Below are 20,425 nucleotides of genomic sequence, written 5' to 3' on the forward strand. Positions count from 1 at the left end.
GGTCTGATTTTCACTATTGCTTAAATAGTGCTCTTTACTGCGAGGATCGTGCACAAGTACGTTTCTATAACCGCAGCTCAGATATATGAATTTCATATATTCGTTGTGTTTAATAATAATAATAATAATAATAATAAGAAGAAGAAGAAGAATATTATAGTTAACAGTCCTGTCATGCAGATAGGTTACGAATCTTCGCCCTATCTTGCTTAGCCCACTAGCATCCAAACGTGTATACTGCATAAGAACAACATACTGAGAAGCTCGGGTTCTGCTTTAGATCCAAAATATTGGATCTGATTTTCAAAGTGCAAGATATTTGTTGAAAAAAAAAAATTAAGGTTGTACATAATATACACCAGTATACTTACATCTGCACCTCACACCCGCATCTTATCCTCACTCCCTTTTCAGTCCAACATAAAATGAGCATCAACAGATACTAATTACAAATTGAGTTTTGATGTCTGAACATCTTGATGCTTGACACATTATCTAGGACGAAATACTACGCCGGAGACCTAATTTTCTTGACAAAATTTCCCTTCATTTCATGATTTTACCACTTGAAAAACTTCTCCTTGATCAACCAAGAATAGTCAAGCAACCAAGATATAACAATCAAGCTTAATTTTTGGATGATTATTTTTTTCAATATGGCACTTTAACACATTTAAGGCCTGAGGGATAAATCATGAGTTGGAAAATTTTGTTACCAGCTGACTCTGACAGGACCTGATGGACAATTGGACACAAGCCTAGTGAGACTCGATTTTCTCCCTTGCTCATGATTGGAGACTAATAAGCCTATGTGTATCTAAAAAGAGTTTTCTGCAACAACAGTACTTACAAAAGATTGCGTTTACAAGCTGTTTCTTTATCCACATAAGGGAATTCTTTAGCTGGAACAAGTGTGTAATTCTGAAAGGAAAGATATAGTTAAATAGCATAAAACATGTAGGTAACAGTATATTTATAGCTTTCAGATCTGAAATCAGATTTCACACTAACCCTGGGTTATCAAAGTCAAAGTCAAATTCTTTAAGCACTCTAAACAACAAACGTGTCTAGTTACAATGATAAGGTTGAAATCGGATATCAGCATTATCAGGCACCTCTGGTAGCCACTTCAGTCCATGTAACGATCTCACCTTCCTGCCCATCCCACCCGAGGGGAGGACATCCACCACACAGTGATCTGGTGTGTGGGAAATTAACGTCTCCTACCCCTAACCCTGCAGGAGACAGGGCCTACGGTTTATTCGTCCTTGTCCGAGAAGACTAGAATATCTATCCATTCCTTGATGTTATAAAAAGGTAGTGAATTCTCCTCAGTTATTTTAGACCACGAGTATTGGTCCGGCCAGGGCTTGAACCCTTGACCTCCTGCACAACACAATCCGGCACTCTAACCAATTGAGCTGACCGGGAGGCAGGTTATCTAATAACCCAGCTTTGGACATTGCGGCCCGCGGTGCTAACCAAATAGTCAGCTTACTGTATTTCCCAAATTAGGGTTTACTTTTACTTTTGAGAGTGATTGGCATCTTACGTCTCCTTACTGTATCACTATTGAATCAAGAATTATGGTGGTGAGAATATAGCAAATGATCACTAACTAAATATTGTCAAACAAATTCACCTTGTAAATATCATAGCAAATGTACAGAGATTGGTATGGAGAATATGCAAATTACTCATGTTAGGGTTAAAGTCCTAATTGTTACCATTTACCTCTGCTTGTAACCAATTAAGGGCTAGAAGGGTACTACCACCTGAACATCCTTTTGACCGAGAACATGAAATCAGTTCCTGACACTGAGGTCTGTTGTACTCTGGTGATTATAAAGAATGGCCCACTGGCTTTCTACACATTCAGTTGCAGTGAAGGCCCTGAATAAACAAGATGAAAGACAACTTAAATTTGAAACACTCACAAATTTAAGACTCGTCCAGAGTGAAAAATAATATTTGTTTCATTCATTTTCTCCTTAGCTTCTCAGTCACACATTGGAAAAAAAAAAAAACAAAGTGTAAAACTCACCAACAGCTAGCTTCCACACTATTCCCATCCAGCAGGGCATAAAAAAGAGAGAGCTATCATTAGGAAAAAGTATTTATTTAGCAGCAGGAATGAAGTCATTTTCATCTCTTGATTTAACATTAAATTGTAATTGGCCATCTCAACACTTTCCCCATAATGATTACAGGTATAATCAACATAAACAATGCTGTACTATTATGATAATAAAATGAAAATTTTTTTATGGTGCAAATGATTACTGCATCTAAATACAAAATGTACAGTATCAGCTGTTATAAAAATCCATCATTTACAGGCTTTTAAGCATAGACTGAAGCAAACAAAAAGGAACAATGTCACCAGTTAGTCATTCATTGGCTAAATGATCAACATATCATATTGCAACCTTAATCTAAAAATAATTATTGACGGTATTATTTCAAGACTTTGTTTTTGAAATGTTACAGAAGTCTGTTAACAATACTTAGACGCAGCAGTGCATGGATATTAAACGGGTGTTACGAAAACTAAGACCCTCGAAAACAAAGACCTAAGACCCGTCTTAGTTTTCGAGATTACAAACACTAAAGACCCCCTAAAATTGAACCTGTCAAAATATAAAGTCAAATTGTAACCAAAACAGGTCTAATCTGTCAAATTGTCTCCTGTCCGATCCTTTCCACCAAGTTTTAGGTCAAATTTAATGCTAAATTTAGGGATCTTAGTTTTCGTAATCTCAAAAACTAAGACCCCTCTTAGATTTTGTAATTACAAAAACTAGGACCTCAAACAAACCAGTCTGTAAAATGTCTACAAAGTCGAATTATGACTGTTCAAAGACTATAATCCATATAACATCCAAAAACTACAATTGTACGCGTGCTAGACGATCCGTTTCTTCTAAAATAATTGAGGAGAATTTGCTACCTTTCTATAACATCAAAAAATGGTTAGATATTCTAGTCTTCTCCGATAGGGACGAATAAATGGAGGTCCCGCCTCCTGCAGGGTTGGGGGTAGGAGATGTTAATTTCCCACGCACGAGATTACTGTGTGATGGATGTCCTCCCCTGGGGTGGGATGGGTGGGTTTACTGGGCCACAAGTTCATTAGCTTCTAGCTATTAAGTGCTACCGTCTATAAATAAAGCCAGCCAGCCAGCCTAACAATTTGCACACATATATTTTCAGCATTGTGGTTTTATGAAGACAGTGAAAGCCCTACACTACCTACGTATAATTGTACACTGAAAATATGCCTCACCCCAATTGATCTTCAATTTTGTTGTTTATCCTTTAAATCATAAAAATAATTGGCTTTCTATTGGAGATGGATGTTTTTCTATGTGTCTCTGCGATCGAGATTGCGTTACCAGTGACAGTGCTGAATAACCTATGCACACACACTAGGTTTTGGTGGATTGCACGTGGACACTAAATAAGAGCCCACAGAAAGCTCCTCTTCGACAATAAATCCAGTTAGATTTTCCGTGTTACTGTAACATCATGAAGTGAAGAAATGTGACAAAAAAGTGAAGAAAAAATGTGATGTCTTCACAAATGGTTTTACAAAATGTGGTGTAATCCAGCTGTCAAGGAAACTCTCCTGACAAGTCCAAGCTCCAGAAAATAAAATTTCCCTGGTAGAATCAGTCACATCTACTTAGTTCTACGTTTTGCCGACGGATAATATCGGCAAGCAACAGTAGCCACCCTAGTTCCACTTCACAGGTTTTGTAAGTTTTTACGCAAGAAGTGATTGGTAGCGGCCAGGACAAATTGGAAAACAAAACTTGGGGAGTTGCAAGGAATACCTAGTCGCGAATTCCAGTGTCGGTGATTAACTCCTTTGTTCGGAAGCAAATAAAATCAATGTTAGCGCTTTCCCATATGGCAAGCACAGCAGAGTTTTTGCTTAATTGATCGAATATGAGCTTTCTGTGGGTTCTTAATTTAATGTCCACGGTCGTAATTCAACTTTGTAGACATTTTTAAAGAATGGTTTGGTGGGGGTCTTAGTTTTCGAAATTACGAAGACCCCAAAATTTACCATTAAATTTGACCTAAAACTCAGTGGAAAGGATCGGACAGGAGATAATTTGACAGATTAGACCTGTTTTGGTTACAATTTGACTTTATATTTCAACAGATTCGATTTTTAGGGGGTCTTCGTATTTGTAATCTCGAAAAGTTTGACGGGTCTTTAGGTCTTAGCTGTGTTCGTTTTCGAGGGTTTTAGTTTTAGTAACACCCCATGTTAAACAGACAATTGCACTTTACCCATAAGCTATATTCATAAGCATTTCTCAAGATTCTAATGAGTTTAATTTGTTTTAACCCTATAATTTCTGAAGCTGTCTACCATATGATTATGATTAAGAAGGGTGTAATGAAGTTTATGAGTTGATAATTTTATGCGAAAATAATAACAATTATAGCTGCACCTTTCTTTGATTCGTCACAGCTGACACCTTTCCATCTTTTCTCCTAAAAAGAAAATGATCATTATAATTACCATTAAAAAAATGTCAAACAAACAAACTTATTAATTTTATAATTGAAAGAAAAGGAGAAAGTATCTCTGCTGGCATGTAAGTGGTAACTTAAACACACTGTACTTAGTCACACCAGATAGAAATTTATCCTGGCAGTGGATAGTATTATCCAGTCTTCAAACAACTGGAACTTGTTAAATAGTTTTGGATATGCATCATTTTTAATGTTGTTAATCTGCAAATTAATGCACATACATGCATTTTCTCTAGATGAATTTGTGACTTTGCAAATTCAAATCAAATTATCCACTTAATTCTCTTTCCTTTTCTAACCTATGAGATGTGTATTCTGCTTTCTTACCAGTCACGATTAGGTGGTGTATTGGAAGAATTCAGCTCTAGTGTACAACAGCCAGAAGGTGTCATGGCATCATTAGCAAAAAGGACATGATAATTGGCAATCCTTTTTATGCTATTTATCTGCAACTTGTTGTGATATAGTGCAGATACTCAAAAGTCACATTGTTGCCACAACTCTTTCCTATGACTTTTGGATAATTGAAAAGTAAAAATTTAATGATGACCAATTAATGGTGCGCTTAGAGTAAATATGCATCATTATAATTTCCCTATAGGAAGAAATTTAGTTTGAAACATCAAATATCACTCGATTTTCTGTCGGAAATCAACTTAATGAACATTCAAGTACTTTTTTGAGCAAGCAGCTGGCACCTCGTGATGCGCAATTGGGAGAAGTGATCGAGGAATATTAAACTAAAAATTTTAGAGAAATAAAGCCTTAAGATATTCTTCATCTCGTAAGTTACATCATTTTGTATCATTACTGATAGTTCTACCACTATGAAAATACAATTTGTTACTTCTTTAATTGCCATTCCTGAGGCATTATCGCAAAAGATGCGAATTAACAAAATTTCGAGTACAGAATCTGTTATAATTATTCATATGTGATAATTCATTTGCAGAATAATACACGTTCCAATGAATAGACACTATATCCCACGGAGGATTGATATACTTTTGGATCCATCAAAAGTAAAAGTAATAAGGCTAACCTTAAATACAGAAAGACGCCTGCTGTATTCCTCTGGATTGAACATGGTGTGCAGGTTTGACAAAATTAAAGTCATCCTTTCAGATTTGTGCTGAACACTTGACGCGCGTGCAAATATGTCTCTAGTGCAAATGAAGGTCATCTGTCACTAATATTCTTCCAGGCGTATCACTGCTTTTTTCATAGGGGAGGAGGAGCTTTTGGAGTACGATTTCCAAACTTTCAAGGAACGTATTGTAAGAGAAGTCCCTTACCTAGCCAAAATAACAAGCCTCTCTGCTACGCCACTTCCTTTAACAATGAATGACGAAATCAACGAGGTCGACATATCTCCAGTATATCTTGCGTTTCAACTCAAGGAAATACTGTCAAAAGAAAAAACATCACCTTCTAAGAATTTACATTCGAATCGCCATCAGTTCAGGGGGTCGGGACTGATTAGTGTGAAGTCAACATGAATTCACCGCCAAATCGGCCAAAACATTTACCAGCATTGTAAAGACATCCTATAGGTCAACCAGTACATTAAAAATCACGATATCCGGTCTTTGTGAAAATATTTCCATTTCCACGTATATTTACTTATTGCTGGCTTGTGCTCTACCTTACGGCCCCAATCGGAAATAGTCTCGAGAATCGATTGATAATAAGCGCCATGAGCAAGAGACATATATGGTGATGAAACTATACTATTGGTCAGGTTCGACGACACAAACAGAGCGGCTTAAGCGCTATATTGGGCTTTACGCCGATAACAAAAGCTACAGCGGAAGTTTCTGCCTTAAAGACCTCAAGCGTGTCAATAGCGTCTTAATTCAAAATTTGTCTCTTGTACTATTGTGAGTTCTACATGCATTCCTTTCCTTCTCAGACAAGACTGACAACCCGTAGGACTGAGAGAGAACATGCTTCGTACGAGTGACCTGAAGAACATCTGTCCTTGTAAGAGCTCAGCGGCGAAACAAGCCATCTGTGACTGACAACTGATTCGAAGAAATTTAGATCTATACTTAAAAAACGGTGTGGGGTCGCCCCTTCATTCGGAGGGAAATGAACTGGAGTCTGTAACAGACAGACTACGAATGCAAAGAATATTTCTAATGACTTAACCTCTTCTTGTAAGTATAGAATGTAAAAAGAAGAAAGGAAAAAGCCTTTTAAAAGGAAAATAGAAATCAAGCTCATCAAACTCTTATTGAGAAAGGTAAACAATTTTTAGACCAAACTACTTTCTGAATACGCACCATTTTATTAAAAATGCCTCCCACAGTGATTGCACGGTACATCATGAGCAGTTTCCTCAGGGACTATATATGGAAACTTTACAGAAGTAAGTTAACATTACTGATGATATCGATAATAAAGCGTTACTCAAACTGGAAAAAAAGCTTAAAGCCAAAGTATTGATTTTGCATAAAAGCAAGTCTCTTTCCTCTACGTACATTTAGCTCCTTAAAAAACGAAAACAAAAAATCAAAAAAAAAGGAAAACAAGACGATATCGCTAAACTTGACCTGCTGCAATGTTCAAAGCAATATTCAGTTCGCAGCTAATTTTACAAAATGTCAAAGCTTAACTATAACGGAATCAATTAAAGACGCATAGTGAACCAAACCCAGGTGTTCACAAAAAAACATGGCCTACGCTTAGACATTACGATTATACCAAGACTTTTTCAGTTGTCATGATATCCTTCGAGGTCTCGGTGTCAACTAAACTAACATACCTACGATAACAAACAATTTCTAACAGCTACTTTGTTAAAGGGAATTAAAAGTTGCTGATGAGCACTTTTCAGGTATATGTCCTGATTACAAAAGAGCAATTTTCAACGAACGAAACGGATAAGAGGGACAAGGGTAACATAGATTGGCAGAGGTAAAGTCTCATTCACTATCAATTCGCAAATTATATCCGTCCTGAATAAAAAACGTAGACAATAATGCTCAGCTCTTCGTATGCACCGAGACCATTTATAGGTTGAAATGCGAAAGGAAGCGCGTGACTCTGTTGCCCAGTTTCTGATTGACTTCTTCGCGAACTTGGTCGTAAACATCTTCGTTTAAAATAAGGACTTCTGCAGACATCTGCAATTTTATGTCCTGCTTTTCCCTCTTCGCGAAGAAATAGTTGTCTTTTATTTCTGTGGACTGAAAATAGCAGCCAAGGTGGGAAGCGCTAATCTGCTCGTTCTCGTCAACTGTGCATGCAAAAATCTGGAAGTTACCACGATTGCTCTCAATGCTGTTGGATCCGAAAAGGGTTAACGCACTTTTGGATTTCTCTAAAGTCTCGATTGTGTCTTTCAAAGCCCTCTTCTCACCCTCGTCAACTTTTAAGGCCCCACTGAAGACGTTGATCACAACATCAGAGATCGTAGATTCATTTGGAAAGGAAGCGTATGTCTCGAACGGTTTGAAACTTTGCGTAACCCATGCGACTTCTGACGCCACCTTCCTATAAAACGCGTACCAATCGCTGGGGTTAGAGAAGCGGTTGTACTTCTTGTTTGCTGCCAACTGAGAAAGCAGGGTGGAATTGAGCACGTCCTTCTTCCGTTGCTCATTGGTCACGGAACTAAAGGAAACAAGACTGCCTCCATCGACGAAACCAGTTTCAGAAAACGCAATGGGACCAATTCCTGGGGGTGTGGAATACTCTTCAAGTTCGATCGTTTTTATAATGTTAGTCGGGTCCATTTTGAAGGAAATGAAAGGGAAGAGACGAAACAGGCTTGTGGTCTACTTTACGGCCCCAATCGGAAATAATCTCGAGAATCGATTGATAATAAGCGCCATGAGCAAGAGACATATATGGTGATGAAACTATACTATTGGTCAGGTTCGACGACACAAACAGAGCGGCTTAAGCGCTATATTAGGCTTTACGCCGATAACAAAAGCTACAGCGGAAGTTTCTGCCTTAAAGACCTCAAGCGTGTCATCGCCAACAGATGACCCCGCGTTAACTCGCACGCAATCGCGTATCTCTCGTGGATTCGTGGACGCTAATCTGTATAATTACATTGTGGTGTAATTAATGTGATGACATCCACCCAACGCCTTCTTCCCCAAACCTCGGCATCAGTTTACGATGCCTGCAGAGAATTTTTTTCTTGAGCAAAGCTCGTCATGTGTGTAGTATTGTAGGCAGAGGCAAAACATAGAAAGATGCACTGAGCACTAAAGCAAATTCGACGCCATAGAAAAGAAAAGAGGTAAAAAAGCTAAGTAGGCAGTGACGAAAAGCTAACCGAGACAACGGAATTATCCGCTAAAGAACCGCTCCGACAAATTTCAATTCAATGAACTCATTTCTTTGACTGCCGGTGGTCAAGGATCGAAAAACCTGACCAATAGGATCGCTACTTTACCATATATAGTCCGTAGTAGCATGTTAAACAAATATTCTATTGTTTTGAAGCTCTTAAAAGCGCTAGCCAGCGGGATTTAAGCTCTCGTGTGTATTATCAGACCGTCCACGAACTATCACCATGTCGAGCCGGTCACCCCTAGAATTTCTAAGTTCCCTCGAACTCGACGAGTCTCTGACTCGTGATTCATCTCAGGGCAAAGTTGTTGCTGGTAGTCTTGCTTCCTTTACCTCTAAACTGAGCGGTCAACAGTTGGAAGACGTCCAAAACTCCACTTTGTTGGCACAGCTGGCGGCAACCAAGAAGTACCCCAAACAGGAGCAGGTCACAGACTGGTACAAGTTTTACGGTTACGTACTGGGAAAGCTAGGCTGGGTTTTGCAAGGTTTCAGCTTCGACGAGTACAAATCTAGTGATGCTTCCTTCAAGTTATCCGAGGTGACCTTGGAGCTTTTGAGCGCAATCGTTGGTGCAGACAAGGAACTTGTCTCAGTCGTAAAGAACACCTTGGATAGCCTAGAAAAGTCGGAAGAGGGCCTAACTCTGTTCAATAAGAATAGTACATCAGGCAATGATGGTCGCTTCCAAATCCTGCCATGCACAGTCCGCAATGATCAGGTCAACCTTGCTTTCATTGGTGCCTATTTTGATGCCGATAAGGAATCGAGCGACTACTTTTTCTTCTCTTACGAGTCTCGAGAAATACGATTACACAAGTCAACTCAAGTCTTCACCCTAAACGAAAAGGCCTACGCGCAAGTTCGCCTAGCCGTTATCAACAAGTTGGGCAAACGCGCTAAAGATTTTGTCCGCCAGCTGGATTTCTAGACTCTTAAAACTAGCTGCGAACAGAACATTGCTTTGAACATTACAGCAGGTCAAGTTTAACGATATCGTCTTGTTTTCCTTTTTTCTTGTTTTTTTTTTTTTTTTTTTCTCGTTTTTTAAGGAGCTAAATGTACGTAGAGGAAAGAGACTTGCTTTTATGCAAAATCAATACTTTGGCTTTTAGCTTTTTTTCCAATTTGAGTAACGCTTTATTATCGATATCATCAGTAATGTTAACTTACTTCTGTAAGGTTTCCATATATAGTCCCTGAGGAAACTGCTCATGACGTACCGTGCAATCACTGTGGGAGGCATTTTTAATAAAATGGTGCGTATTAAAACATTCAGAAAGTAGTTTGGTCTAAAAATTGTTTACCTTTCTCAATAAGAGTTTGATGAGCTTGATTTCTATTTTCCTTTTAAAAGCCTTTCTCCTTTCTTCTTTTTACATACTATACTTACAAGAAGAGGTTAATCCTTAAGAAATATTCTTTGCATTCGTAGTCCGTCTGTTACAGACTCCAGTTCATTTCCCTCCGAATGAAGGGGCGACCCCACACCGTTTTTTAAGTATAGATCTAAATTTCTTCGAATCAGTTGTCAGTCACAGATGGCTTGTTTCGCCACTGAGCTCTACAAGGACAGATGTTCTTCAGGTCACTCGTACGAAGCATGTTCTCTCTCAGTTCTACGGGTTGTCAGTCTTGTCTGAGAAGGAAAGGAATGTATGTAGAACTCACAATAGTACAAGAGACAAATTTTGAATTAAGACGCTATTGACACGCTTGAGGTCTTTAAGGCAGAAACTTCCGCTGTAGCTTTTTTTATCGGCGTAAAGCCCAATATAGCGCTTAAGCCGCTCTGTTTGTGTCGTCGAACCTGACCAATAGTATAGTTTCATCACCATATATGTCTCTTGCTCATGGCGCTTATTATCAATCGATTCTCGAGACTATTTCCGATTGGGGCCGTAAGGTAGAGTACAAGCCGCAAATAAGTAAATATACGTGGAGATGGCTATATTTTCACAAAGACCGGATATCGTGATTTTTAATGTACTGGTTGACCTATAGGATGTCTTTACAATGCTGGTAAATGTTTTGGCCGATTTGGCGGTGAATTCATGTTGACTTCACACTAATCAGTCCCGACCCCCTGAACTGATGGCGATTCGAATGTAAATTCTTAGAAGGTGATGTTTTTTCTTTTGACAGTATTTCCTTGAGTTGAAACGCAAGATATACTGGAGATATGTCGACCTCGTTGATTTCGTCATTCATTGTTAAAGGAAGTGGCGTAGCAGAGAGGCTTGTTATTTTGGCTAGGTAAGGGACTTCTCTTACAATACGTTCCTTGAAAGTTTGGAAATCGTACTCCAAAAGCTCCTCCTCCCCTATGAAAAAAGCAGTGATACACCTGGAAGAATATTAGTGACAGATGACCTTCATTTGCACGAGAGACATATTTGCACGAGCGTCAACTGTTCAGCACAAACCTGAAAGGATGACTTTAATTTTGTCAAACCTGCACACCATGTGAACATGATGTGCCAAGTTTGTTTGATAAAACATTCATAGTTTCGTGCTCCAAACGAAACATTTTCATTGGTCCAATCGTCACAGTTGTCTGCATGGGAAACTGTCTCGTTTGAAAAATAAACATACATGAAAAAACGTTCATGCTTCACGGTTTAACGCAAATGGTAGTATCTAACTGAAAGGAAAAAAAAACAAACCCCTTTGACGTTGACCTCAGCATTGTGAAGACATTACGCGTAGGTCAAGCACACATGCGAAATCATTAATTCCTTACGAAAACATTTGGACTTCTACGTAGGTTTACTCAGTAATTTCCCTCATCAACTGAAGCATGTTATTACATATTGAGTCTAACACCCATCGAGTTACCATTAAATTAATTATATTTTTCATAATGATTCCAGTAATGGAAAAACCATTGTACTTGCTGGTGATGGGATGGTCTGAGTGCCCCAATGTCTTTAAAGAATCGATTACAATCAAAAGTCGCAGTGATAAGGAAAACAGCGCGGTAGACTTCTTTATTGAAAATATGCTATACGATACTTGGATAGGATCTTTGTTCCTTTGAAGGAATTAATGATCAAATGGAATGTATAAAGAATAAGCGAGATAAGAATAAATAAGCGTTATGAGACTAAGCGATACGTGCACAATACACTTCATGATATGATGCTGAAGTTATTACATGGCTATAAAAGCCATTTATGGGCGGGCATTACAAGTGTTATGTTGTTGTTTGGTTCACTTGGAAAAATCAAAGTCTTTTACCGTTGATCCCAGCATTGTAAAGACATCCTGTACAGGTCAAGCAATACATTGGAAATCACGAGTTCTGGGTCTAAAAATATTTCACCAGGCATTCTAATGCATCTCAATCTTTCAAGTACATTTCTTAATCTATCATGGAAAAATATTATACTAGTGAGTTCAAGTTGGATAATCATTGGTTCCTAAATTGTTGCAGCTTCGCCGCTACTACATTAATTCCAAAAATGATGTATCTAAAGCAAAAATTTTTTTTTCTAATTTCGCTACGTATCATGCACAAACTTTCAAAGCTTAACTATGAAGGAATCAATTAAAGATGTATAGTGAACCAAAGACAGGTGTTCATAGAAAAACATGGCCTACGCTTAGACATTCTAATTACACCTCGCCTTTTTCAATTGTATCCTTCGAAGGTTTGGTGTTAAATAAACTAACATACCTACGATAACAAACCGTGCTGACAGTTGCTTTATTAAAGGGAATCAAAAGTTTCTAATGAGCACTTTTCAGGTATACACCCTGATTACAAATAAGCAGTCTTCAACGAAAGAAACAAACTATTCAGTTCTTTTTTAATTATAAACAATCATTTTTTTTAGCAAAGGGGAACAAGAATAACGTAAATGTTAAGCCATTAAAGCTAAAGTCTCAATCACTTCTTCGCGAACGTGCTTCAAAACAAAGACTTGTAAACATCTGCAATGCTATTTCCTGCCTTTTCCCTCCGAGAAGAAGTAGTCCTCTTCTTTTTCTGTGAACTGAAAGTAGCAACTTGTGAGGGTAACACCAACCTGCTCGTTCTTGTCAACTACGTATGCCGAGATCTGGAAGTTACCACGGTTGCTCTCAATGCTGTTGGATTCTATAAGAGCTGAAGTACTTTTGGATTTCTCTATACTCCCGATTGTGTCTTTCAAAGCCCTCTTCTCAACCTTTTTAACTTTAAGACCTCGGTGAAGACGTCGATCACAACATCAGAGATCTTGGAAACGTATCTTTGAAACCGGCGGTTTGAAACTGAGTTTTATAAACCTGCGAGCCAAGGGGCTAGCCATGCGAGTCATGCGAGCCACAGTCAAAATTTTAAGAAGTTTTACTTGTTCCATTTATATTTGCATGAGAACAAGGAGCGAAGCTGTTAAAATTACGCGATTTACTCACCATTCTTGACACCAAAACACGGAGTTGCCCTGGAAGTATTGTTCTCTTTTCTCCTGAATGATTTTCCACGTGGATATCAATGAATGACGTACAGGAGTCAATGGATACCTTTCAACTACCCATTCGCGAGTAGCGGCAGGGCGGTGGAGCCGTACGTTTTTCTCAAAAAATATTTTTACTCAGTCTTAAGTAATTTAATAATTAAGGAACTTAATTTTTTTACTTAGGTCTTTATCATTTTTTTACGTAAGTCTCTGATCATTAATTGTTCAGCAGATAATTTTTGAAACGTGAAGCTGACTGTCCCTCTTATTCTCTCTCAAGCTCTGGACTCTTGCAAAAGGCTCAAAGCTTTCATATTCAGATGCGGGTAGGGTTGGAACTTTTCCTCTACTCAACACTGATTACTATTTCCCTTCCCAATATCAGGCCATATTTGTACTGGGTCGTCAGAAATTCCTGTGGAGAAGACTACGGCGACAAAGGATATTTGTACATCAAAATGGGCGATAACTTGTGAGGTCAGTTTTGTGAAGCTCTGCCCCGGCTTAAACTGAGTGCTGTTGCAAGAACCCTACAAACTGTCCACCGAAAATCATGCATTGCGCGCGCAGCCTATAGATTATTCACTAATCTGTAGGTACAGATTAGTGAATAATCTGTAGGTTGCGCTGTTTCCCAGAATAAACTGTGGGCGTCTAGACAATGAGAAGACAGATGGTGACTACAATGTATAATAAGATATATGACTTTTAGGGGTATTCCATTTAGGTACTCCTGATTACTTGGCAAATCTCTATACACCTGTCCGCTCCCTCCGTTCCTCAAGGTCCATCAATCTGTCTCTCCCAAGATCTAGAACCTCTACCTATGGTGATAGATCCTTTGCGTGTGCATCCCCCATGCTTTGGAACAAATTTCCTGATTTTATAAGATATTCCGAAACCTTAGATTCCTTTAAAACCACGCGCAAGACTCACCTTTTTAAAATCGCTTTTAATTTATAGTTAATTTTTATCTTATTTTTGTAATTACTTTAAATCTTATTTAAAACCATTGAGACTTATATTATGTATAATGCGTTTTTAAAAACTGTATTATTATTATTACTACTCCATAGGGTACTCCATGGAGTAGGACTCCGAGTTTTTTCATCTCCCTCTTGGGGCTTTATTTTTTTAAAATTTTAAGTTTCATGTTTCAAGTTTGATGTTTGAAACTGAAACTAAATTTCTCCTTATAGAGAAATTATGATAATGCATATTTACTCTAAGTGCACTACTGGTCATCATTTTACTTTTCAGTTATCCAAAAGTCACGGGAAAGGGATGTGGCAACAATGCGACTTTGAAATGCATGCACTACATCTCATAAACTTGCAAATAAATAGCATAAAAGGAATTGCAATCAATACTTCATTGAAATCATTCAATGATATAATCTCCTTTAAGCTTAATGCCACTCAGTATACCCTAAATTTATGTATGTTTGATATCCTCAAGCTATAGCAAAGCCTGGAGATACATGCCAAATTGAATGCTAGAGACTTGGAATTAAATGGTACTGCTGTGTATGGCATAAATCAGTTCTCTGATTAGACACCAGAAGAGTTTAGAGGTTGGCGACTGTTTCTTATTTTCTGAAAAAAAAAAAAGGCTCATTTAATCTCTCATCTACTCTTGAGTAAAGTGGCCCATACAGCTGAGCTCAGCTTAATGGTTTCCATAGCATGAAATTACAGTATTTCTTCTCCCCCCTGGAATGGGATGCTAGTCCTTTGCAAGGTAACCCCCCCCCCCATCTTTTCATTCTGCTTGACCCTGACAATTTGCTGGTAGTCTCTTTGTACTCCAGGTGGAGAGAGGCATTGTTTGTCTGAGTAATAAAAGAACCTGGCCAGGTCTGGAACTCTATCAGAGTCCACCACACCAGTCATTAGGCCACTGGGTCTTGCACTTTCCCAGGTTCTGATTGAAGTAGGAAGTAATCAGTGTTATTATCCAACTACACTCCGTGGAGTACAAATAACACCCAAGATGAATACAAATGTCACGAGGTATTTGTACTCCAGAAAACCGGTTAGACGGGTTTTCTTGTATTGCACAAACAATGAATTGGATTTAAGTTACAAAAAAAAGGCGGATAATTAACAATTATTCCACGAGCGCGCGTTGTATATGAGATGATAGATAGCCAACGAGGCGCGTAGCACCGAGTTGGCCATAATCATCTCATATCCAACAAGCGCGAGTGGAATAATTGTTTTATTAAAAACGCCCCCAAGATATAAGGCAAATCTTACCAAATCTTAAATTTTTTAGCTCTCTTTTAATTCTAAGTTGACGCTTAGGCTTACCATATTTGTAGATTATGGTATATTGGCTAATATACCATAATGGCTAAGCCAATAAAAAGTCTTGAATTGCATTATCCAATAATCCAGTTTTTAATAATTTATATTATATCTCTGACGACGGAGAGTTGGAATAGCTGGTGGAAATTGATTCAAATTTATAATATAAATCGAATGAAGAAAAGCACTTAGACAACAATGAAATTTTTGTCGTTTACTGAAGAAAATAGAAACAGCAACTCAACAATGTGCCAATTCCATTTTGCTTCGCATACTTCTGCCACATTCCCTGTTGATAAATATCTGAAATTTACCACACTGAATAACAACTTGGTGTGTTGGATAATGATTAACTGCATTATTAGACATTTTGGTGTGTCGTATCGCCGAGTATTTTACTCTACCGGCTTGACATAATACAGCACAACTTGTAAAAATACTCCTGTATTGCATTAACCACTTCATGCTGGGCAACCTGTCTGCTCCCTGCAAAGTTGAGCAATTACCCATGAAGTCTCCTCGGTAAAGAGAGGTGCTGTAATTAGTCCAGCATCTTCCTAACTGTATGGCATCTCACTTCATGCTGGGTAACCTGTCAGCTCCCTTGGAAGTTGAGCAATTACCCATAAAATCTCCTTGGTAAAGAGAGGCGTTGTAATTAGTCCAGCATCTTCCTCACCTAAACTTAATGACCCTAGGCCATATTCAACTTTCTGTTGCATGAAGTAATTAAGGCGGGGGTAAACCTGAAATTTGCTCCCAAACTCAGTTTTTTGTTTTCCTCAGAATTTGTAGCTTTGGGTATTTAATTTTACTATGGAAAAATAATTTTCCATTTGTTTTCATTATTTTTACCTTTTTAAGCGATTTTAAAATTCCTGCTTTGGCTAATGGCTTGGTTACCATGGTAACGAGAATAGCATTTTTAAAAATTTATCAGTTGTTTATGCCTTGGTGTTCTGGCAACCAAGCCAAGCGGGCGGGAGCTTACGAGATACACTTTCTTTAGTCTTATTTGGGGAGTTTTTCTGGGACAAAACGATTATGGGATAGAGTTAAAGGCAGTTTTAGTCCGGGTTTCAGTCGAATGTGATATTCAACGCACATAGAGCGGTAAATCTAAGGAAAAGTTATCGAAAATGGCTGGAGAGAGAAGTAGATCTGTCTACTTGAAGAAAAGAAAGACATTTTTCTGGAAGACGAAAACAGGAAGATGAGTTTGAAGAACGAAATCGCCCACTCAACTCCGAGCAGACACTGTCATCCGAGCACTTCCCTGGATGAAAATCAGCTTTCCAATAATTGGAAAAATTTTGCAACTCGAACTCTAAAGAAACTGTTAGAAACCTCCAGAGAGAAAATGAAATATGCCGATGAGCTTCTTTCAGACAGTTCTGATACCAAGGAAAGCGAGGGATATAGATTAACAGACGTGAAAAATTTATCCATTCAGTACAAAATGCAGACTGCAGACTGCAGACTGCAGACTGCAGACTGGGTATAAAATGCAGACTAGGTATAAAATGCAGACTGTAGACTGCAGACTGGGTATAAAATGCAGACTGAGACCAAAATTAGGTATAAAATGCAGACTATGCGAGAGAACTCCTGCAGTTCAATATGGCCTCTTTAGGCCTTCGTCGGTATAGGTCTCGTGCAATCATCACCTATGTTGGTAACAAACGTCTACTAAACAATATTAATAATATTTAGAACGATGAAAGAAAATAATAATGGCAAATTAAAATAAAGTTGAATTTTCTTACAGTAATATCTATGCCCATCATCTGCAGTTTAAAATACTCACTATATGATGGCCTCTTGCAACAGTACAGTGAAGTAGCAGCCTGAGGTAGCTTCATAAGATATGTCCATAAATTGATGCTTTTTCATCGAAAGAACAACCTGTTTCCCTTCGAGTTCATAAACTAAAACGGCTGCTGGTGCCAGAGATATGTCATTTGGTTGCATAAATTACACGCTGCGCATGCTACAGCCGCCATATTTGATACATGCATGGGCCAGCGGTAATGACAAATAGGAAATCGCTATCGTTCGGGTTTGCTCGGATTATTCAAGATGGCGGCTCTACGATCGAACGTGTTGTCATGTTTCATCGCAACAAATAAACGGACTGTTCACATAGACTGACCACGTTCTATGCATATGGAGAGGAAATTGCAAGGAAACGAACTCGGAAAGGCGATTACATGACTGGGGGGTGAGTTAACGATGAAAATATATCGCGTATTGCGCGAAACGAGAATTTTGCTGTCAGTCTGCATTTTATACCCAATTTTGGTCTCAGTCTGCATTTTATACCCAGTCTGCATTTTATACCCAGTCTGCATTTTATACCCAGTCTGCAGTCTGCAATCTGCAGTCTGCAGTCTGCATTTTGTACTGACCGAAAATTTATCCACGGCGGTCTCAAACGCGCACGTGTGTGAGATAGGTGAGAAATTTTTTGAAGTCTATGTAGTTCTCTGTCCTCGATTAGGACTTATTTCGATACCATACCATATCGGCCCTTGGTTCCAGTTTTTCCCTGCTGAATTTCACTGATTTATCTATTAAATCTTGGATCAGGTACAAGAAAGATTTTTAGGTTTTGTGCATTTACACTCTAAACAAAAAATTATGGGGTGAAAAATCACAGAATGTATATTTCTGACTTGAGGTCTTTACTCAATTTATGATAAAATTGCCTGATTTATCTTCAAATTTTTACTTGATTTGACTTTCTAGACAACTTAACTCTTAAGGAGGATATAAGTGCTAGAGCAGAGCTAATGTCACAGTTTTCCCTTCAGTGCAATTCCACTGAGGAATCCAGTCCACTTCCAACATCCAGTAGTGTGACCCAGTGAGGGAAATAATATGACATTAACGACTGAGTTGTCTTCCATGCTGTAGCATGGAAGACAGTAGTAGGCTAAAAATTATGGAGAGGCTCTCTATCCTTGGTGGTGTATGCACCAGAGAGGCAGCACCATGCAAAAGACAGTAAACGATTTTTTTTTTTTAATACAGCTTTGTTTATTACACTTACACATGTACTTACACTATAATTACTTTTTACACCATGTTTAAACTACATTAACTTACACTTCTTACAATACATATATAACAATACAGTTACACTAGTCAAATTTAATTACAGTTGATCTATTTACCACATTATTGTTTGCATGTTAATTGTCGAGTAACTACTGAGAATTGTGTTTGCTATTTAAACTACAAGGGAATTGATTTTCCAGAAATTAATAAACTGTTAAATAAAAAAGATAGCGAAGAGGTCAAAATACAAAGTTGAAAAAAAAAAAAAAAAAAAGAAAAGACAATACAATTTTATAACGACAGAAAAAATTTCCATTTGTTCCTGAACTCCTTCTCGTTATTACAAGTGACAGCAATATATTTTTCTAGATAAATTTTGTCGCGCACAAGTGAGACGAAATCATCGAAACGGAAATTTATGGTATTTAAAGCGTTAACATATAAAAAATATTTGCCTAGAATAATGAGATGGTTGAGGGCTAAACAGTAGGTGTGACAGCGAATAATTCCGAACATAATCTCCAGTTCTGACAGTGACAGTTTCATATTACTAGAGGTTGAGTACCACTCCTGGAATTTATTCCAAAAAGAACTTGCTTGCTTACAGTTTATAAACAAATGCCAGACGGTCTGGTGCTCAGATGGACAAAAGGGACAGGAGGGCGATGCAACTTTTTTCATTTTATGTAACAAGCTATTCGTTGGTAAAATTCGGTGAATAATTTTGTATTGAAACATTGTCAATTTAATTTCTCTTGTGGCTTTGAATGGTAGGGGGTGGATTTTGTTCAAGTCACTTTTCTCAATGCCAGACATTAAAAGTTTTTTCTCAGAAGTTGGTGGCGGTAGATCTTCGAGGTTAAGCAGGATACTGTATATTGCTAAGTAAACAGTAAGCGATTGATGAAGTCTGATTTACAGGCTACGTAGAAGGAAAAGAGAGAGCATCAAGGGGAGCAACTTCTGAGGACTCGTCAGTAGGAAGCCCTTCAAGAAGCAGAAGGAGTAATATATGAGCCAGGAGTCATTTAAATTACTTTTAGACACTCCTGCAGACAAAATATGGACACTTGGGCCACTAGAATGGTTGCATAATTTAATAAACTAAGTGTGATTGCTATTTCTAAGTTTAAAGGCTATTTTCTCATTACGCAATAATTTTGTCTTCAAGAAAAGATATCTTGAGAACAATTTATCCAAATGATCTGAAATTTTCAGCATTTGTTCCTCTTGATAAGGTTTGTGTTGTGAGCAGAGCAATTTTCAACATGATTTATGTACTCAAAGTTATGAAGTGAAACACTACTTTGATTTCCTATGTCAAATTTAATCGATCACCGTTTGAAATGTTTTCAACATATCAAAAGTCCATCTACGCATAACAATAGGCAACATATATTCTTTGAATTGACACTAAAAACATTTTTTTTCATTAATTCCAGGAGTTATCTTTTCTTAAGTAACCCTTGGTAGAACCCAGCAGGTGGCACAATAAAGCGAGTGGTATCTAATTACAATTGACATGTGGAGCGTAAAATATTTTTTTTCATAATCTTCAAGTCATAAGCTTTCCAGAGATATATAGTTTGCCTAAGTTTTCAATTAAGTCCTAGCCATGAAAAATAGTTGAAAATGGGCATTTTTTCAGGTTTACCCCCGCCTTAACTCATTGACAACTGTTTGTATAATTTGCTTAATGGGATGCTAGCTTAGTCCAGCACTGGCAGCCTTTTAACTATTTTGACTGGT

General features: G+C 37.9%; 1 protein-coding gene and 1 long non-coding RNA gene across 2 annotated transcripts; one reads left to right on the forward strand and one right to left on the reverse strand.

The window, feature by feature from the left end:
* Positions 1-134: 134 nt before the first annotated feature.
* Positions 135-1,991, reverse strand: LOC148724077 (uncharacterized). Its single transcript, XR_015992014.1, has 3 exons — positions 1,735-1,991; positions 851-921; positions 135-406 (listed from the first exon to the last, which is right to left on the reverse strand). It is a non-coding gene; the product is annotated as an uncharacterized LOC148724077 (long non-coding RNA).
* Positions 1,992-9,057: 7,066 nt separating this feature from the next.
* On the forward strand, positions 9,058-10,135 carry LOC148724078 (uncharacterized). Its single transcript, XM_088732158.1, has one exon. The coding sequence runs from the start codon at positions 9,086-9,088 to the stop codon at positions 9,791-9,793; it is 708 nt and encodes a 235-aa protein (XP_088588284.1). The 5' UTR covers positions 9,058-9,085; the 3' UTR covers positions 9,794-10,135.
* The last annotated feature ends 10,290 nt before the right edge of the window (positions 10,136-20,425 follow it).

Source organism: Stylophora pistillata, chromosome 9 (assembly GCF_964205215.1).
Source record: "Stylophora pistillata chromosome 9, jaStyPist1.2, whole genome shotgun sequence".
NCBI classification, from domain to species: Eukaryota; Metazoa; Cnidaria; class Anthozoa; order Scleractinia; family Pocilloporidae; genus Stylophora; species Stylophora pistillata.

What these genes read in the sequence shown, in the direction of transcription:
- LOC148724078 (XM_088732158.1), top strand. Translation starts at nt 9,086, where the DNA reads ATGTCGAGCCGGTCACCCCTAGAATTTCTAAGTTCCCTCGAACTCGAC.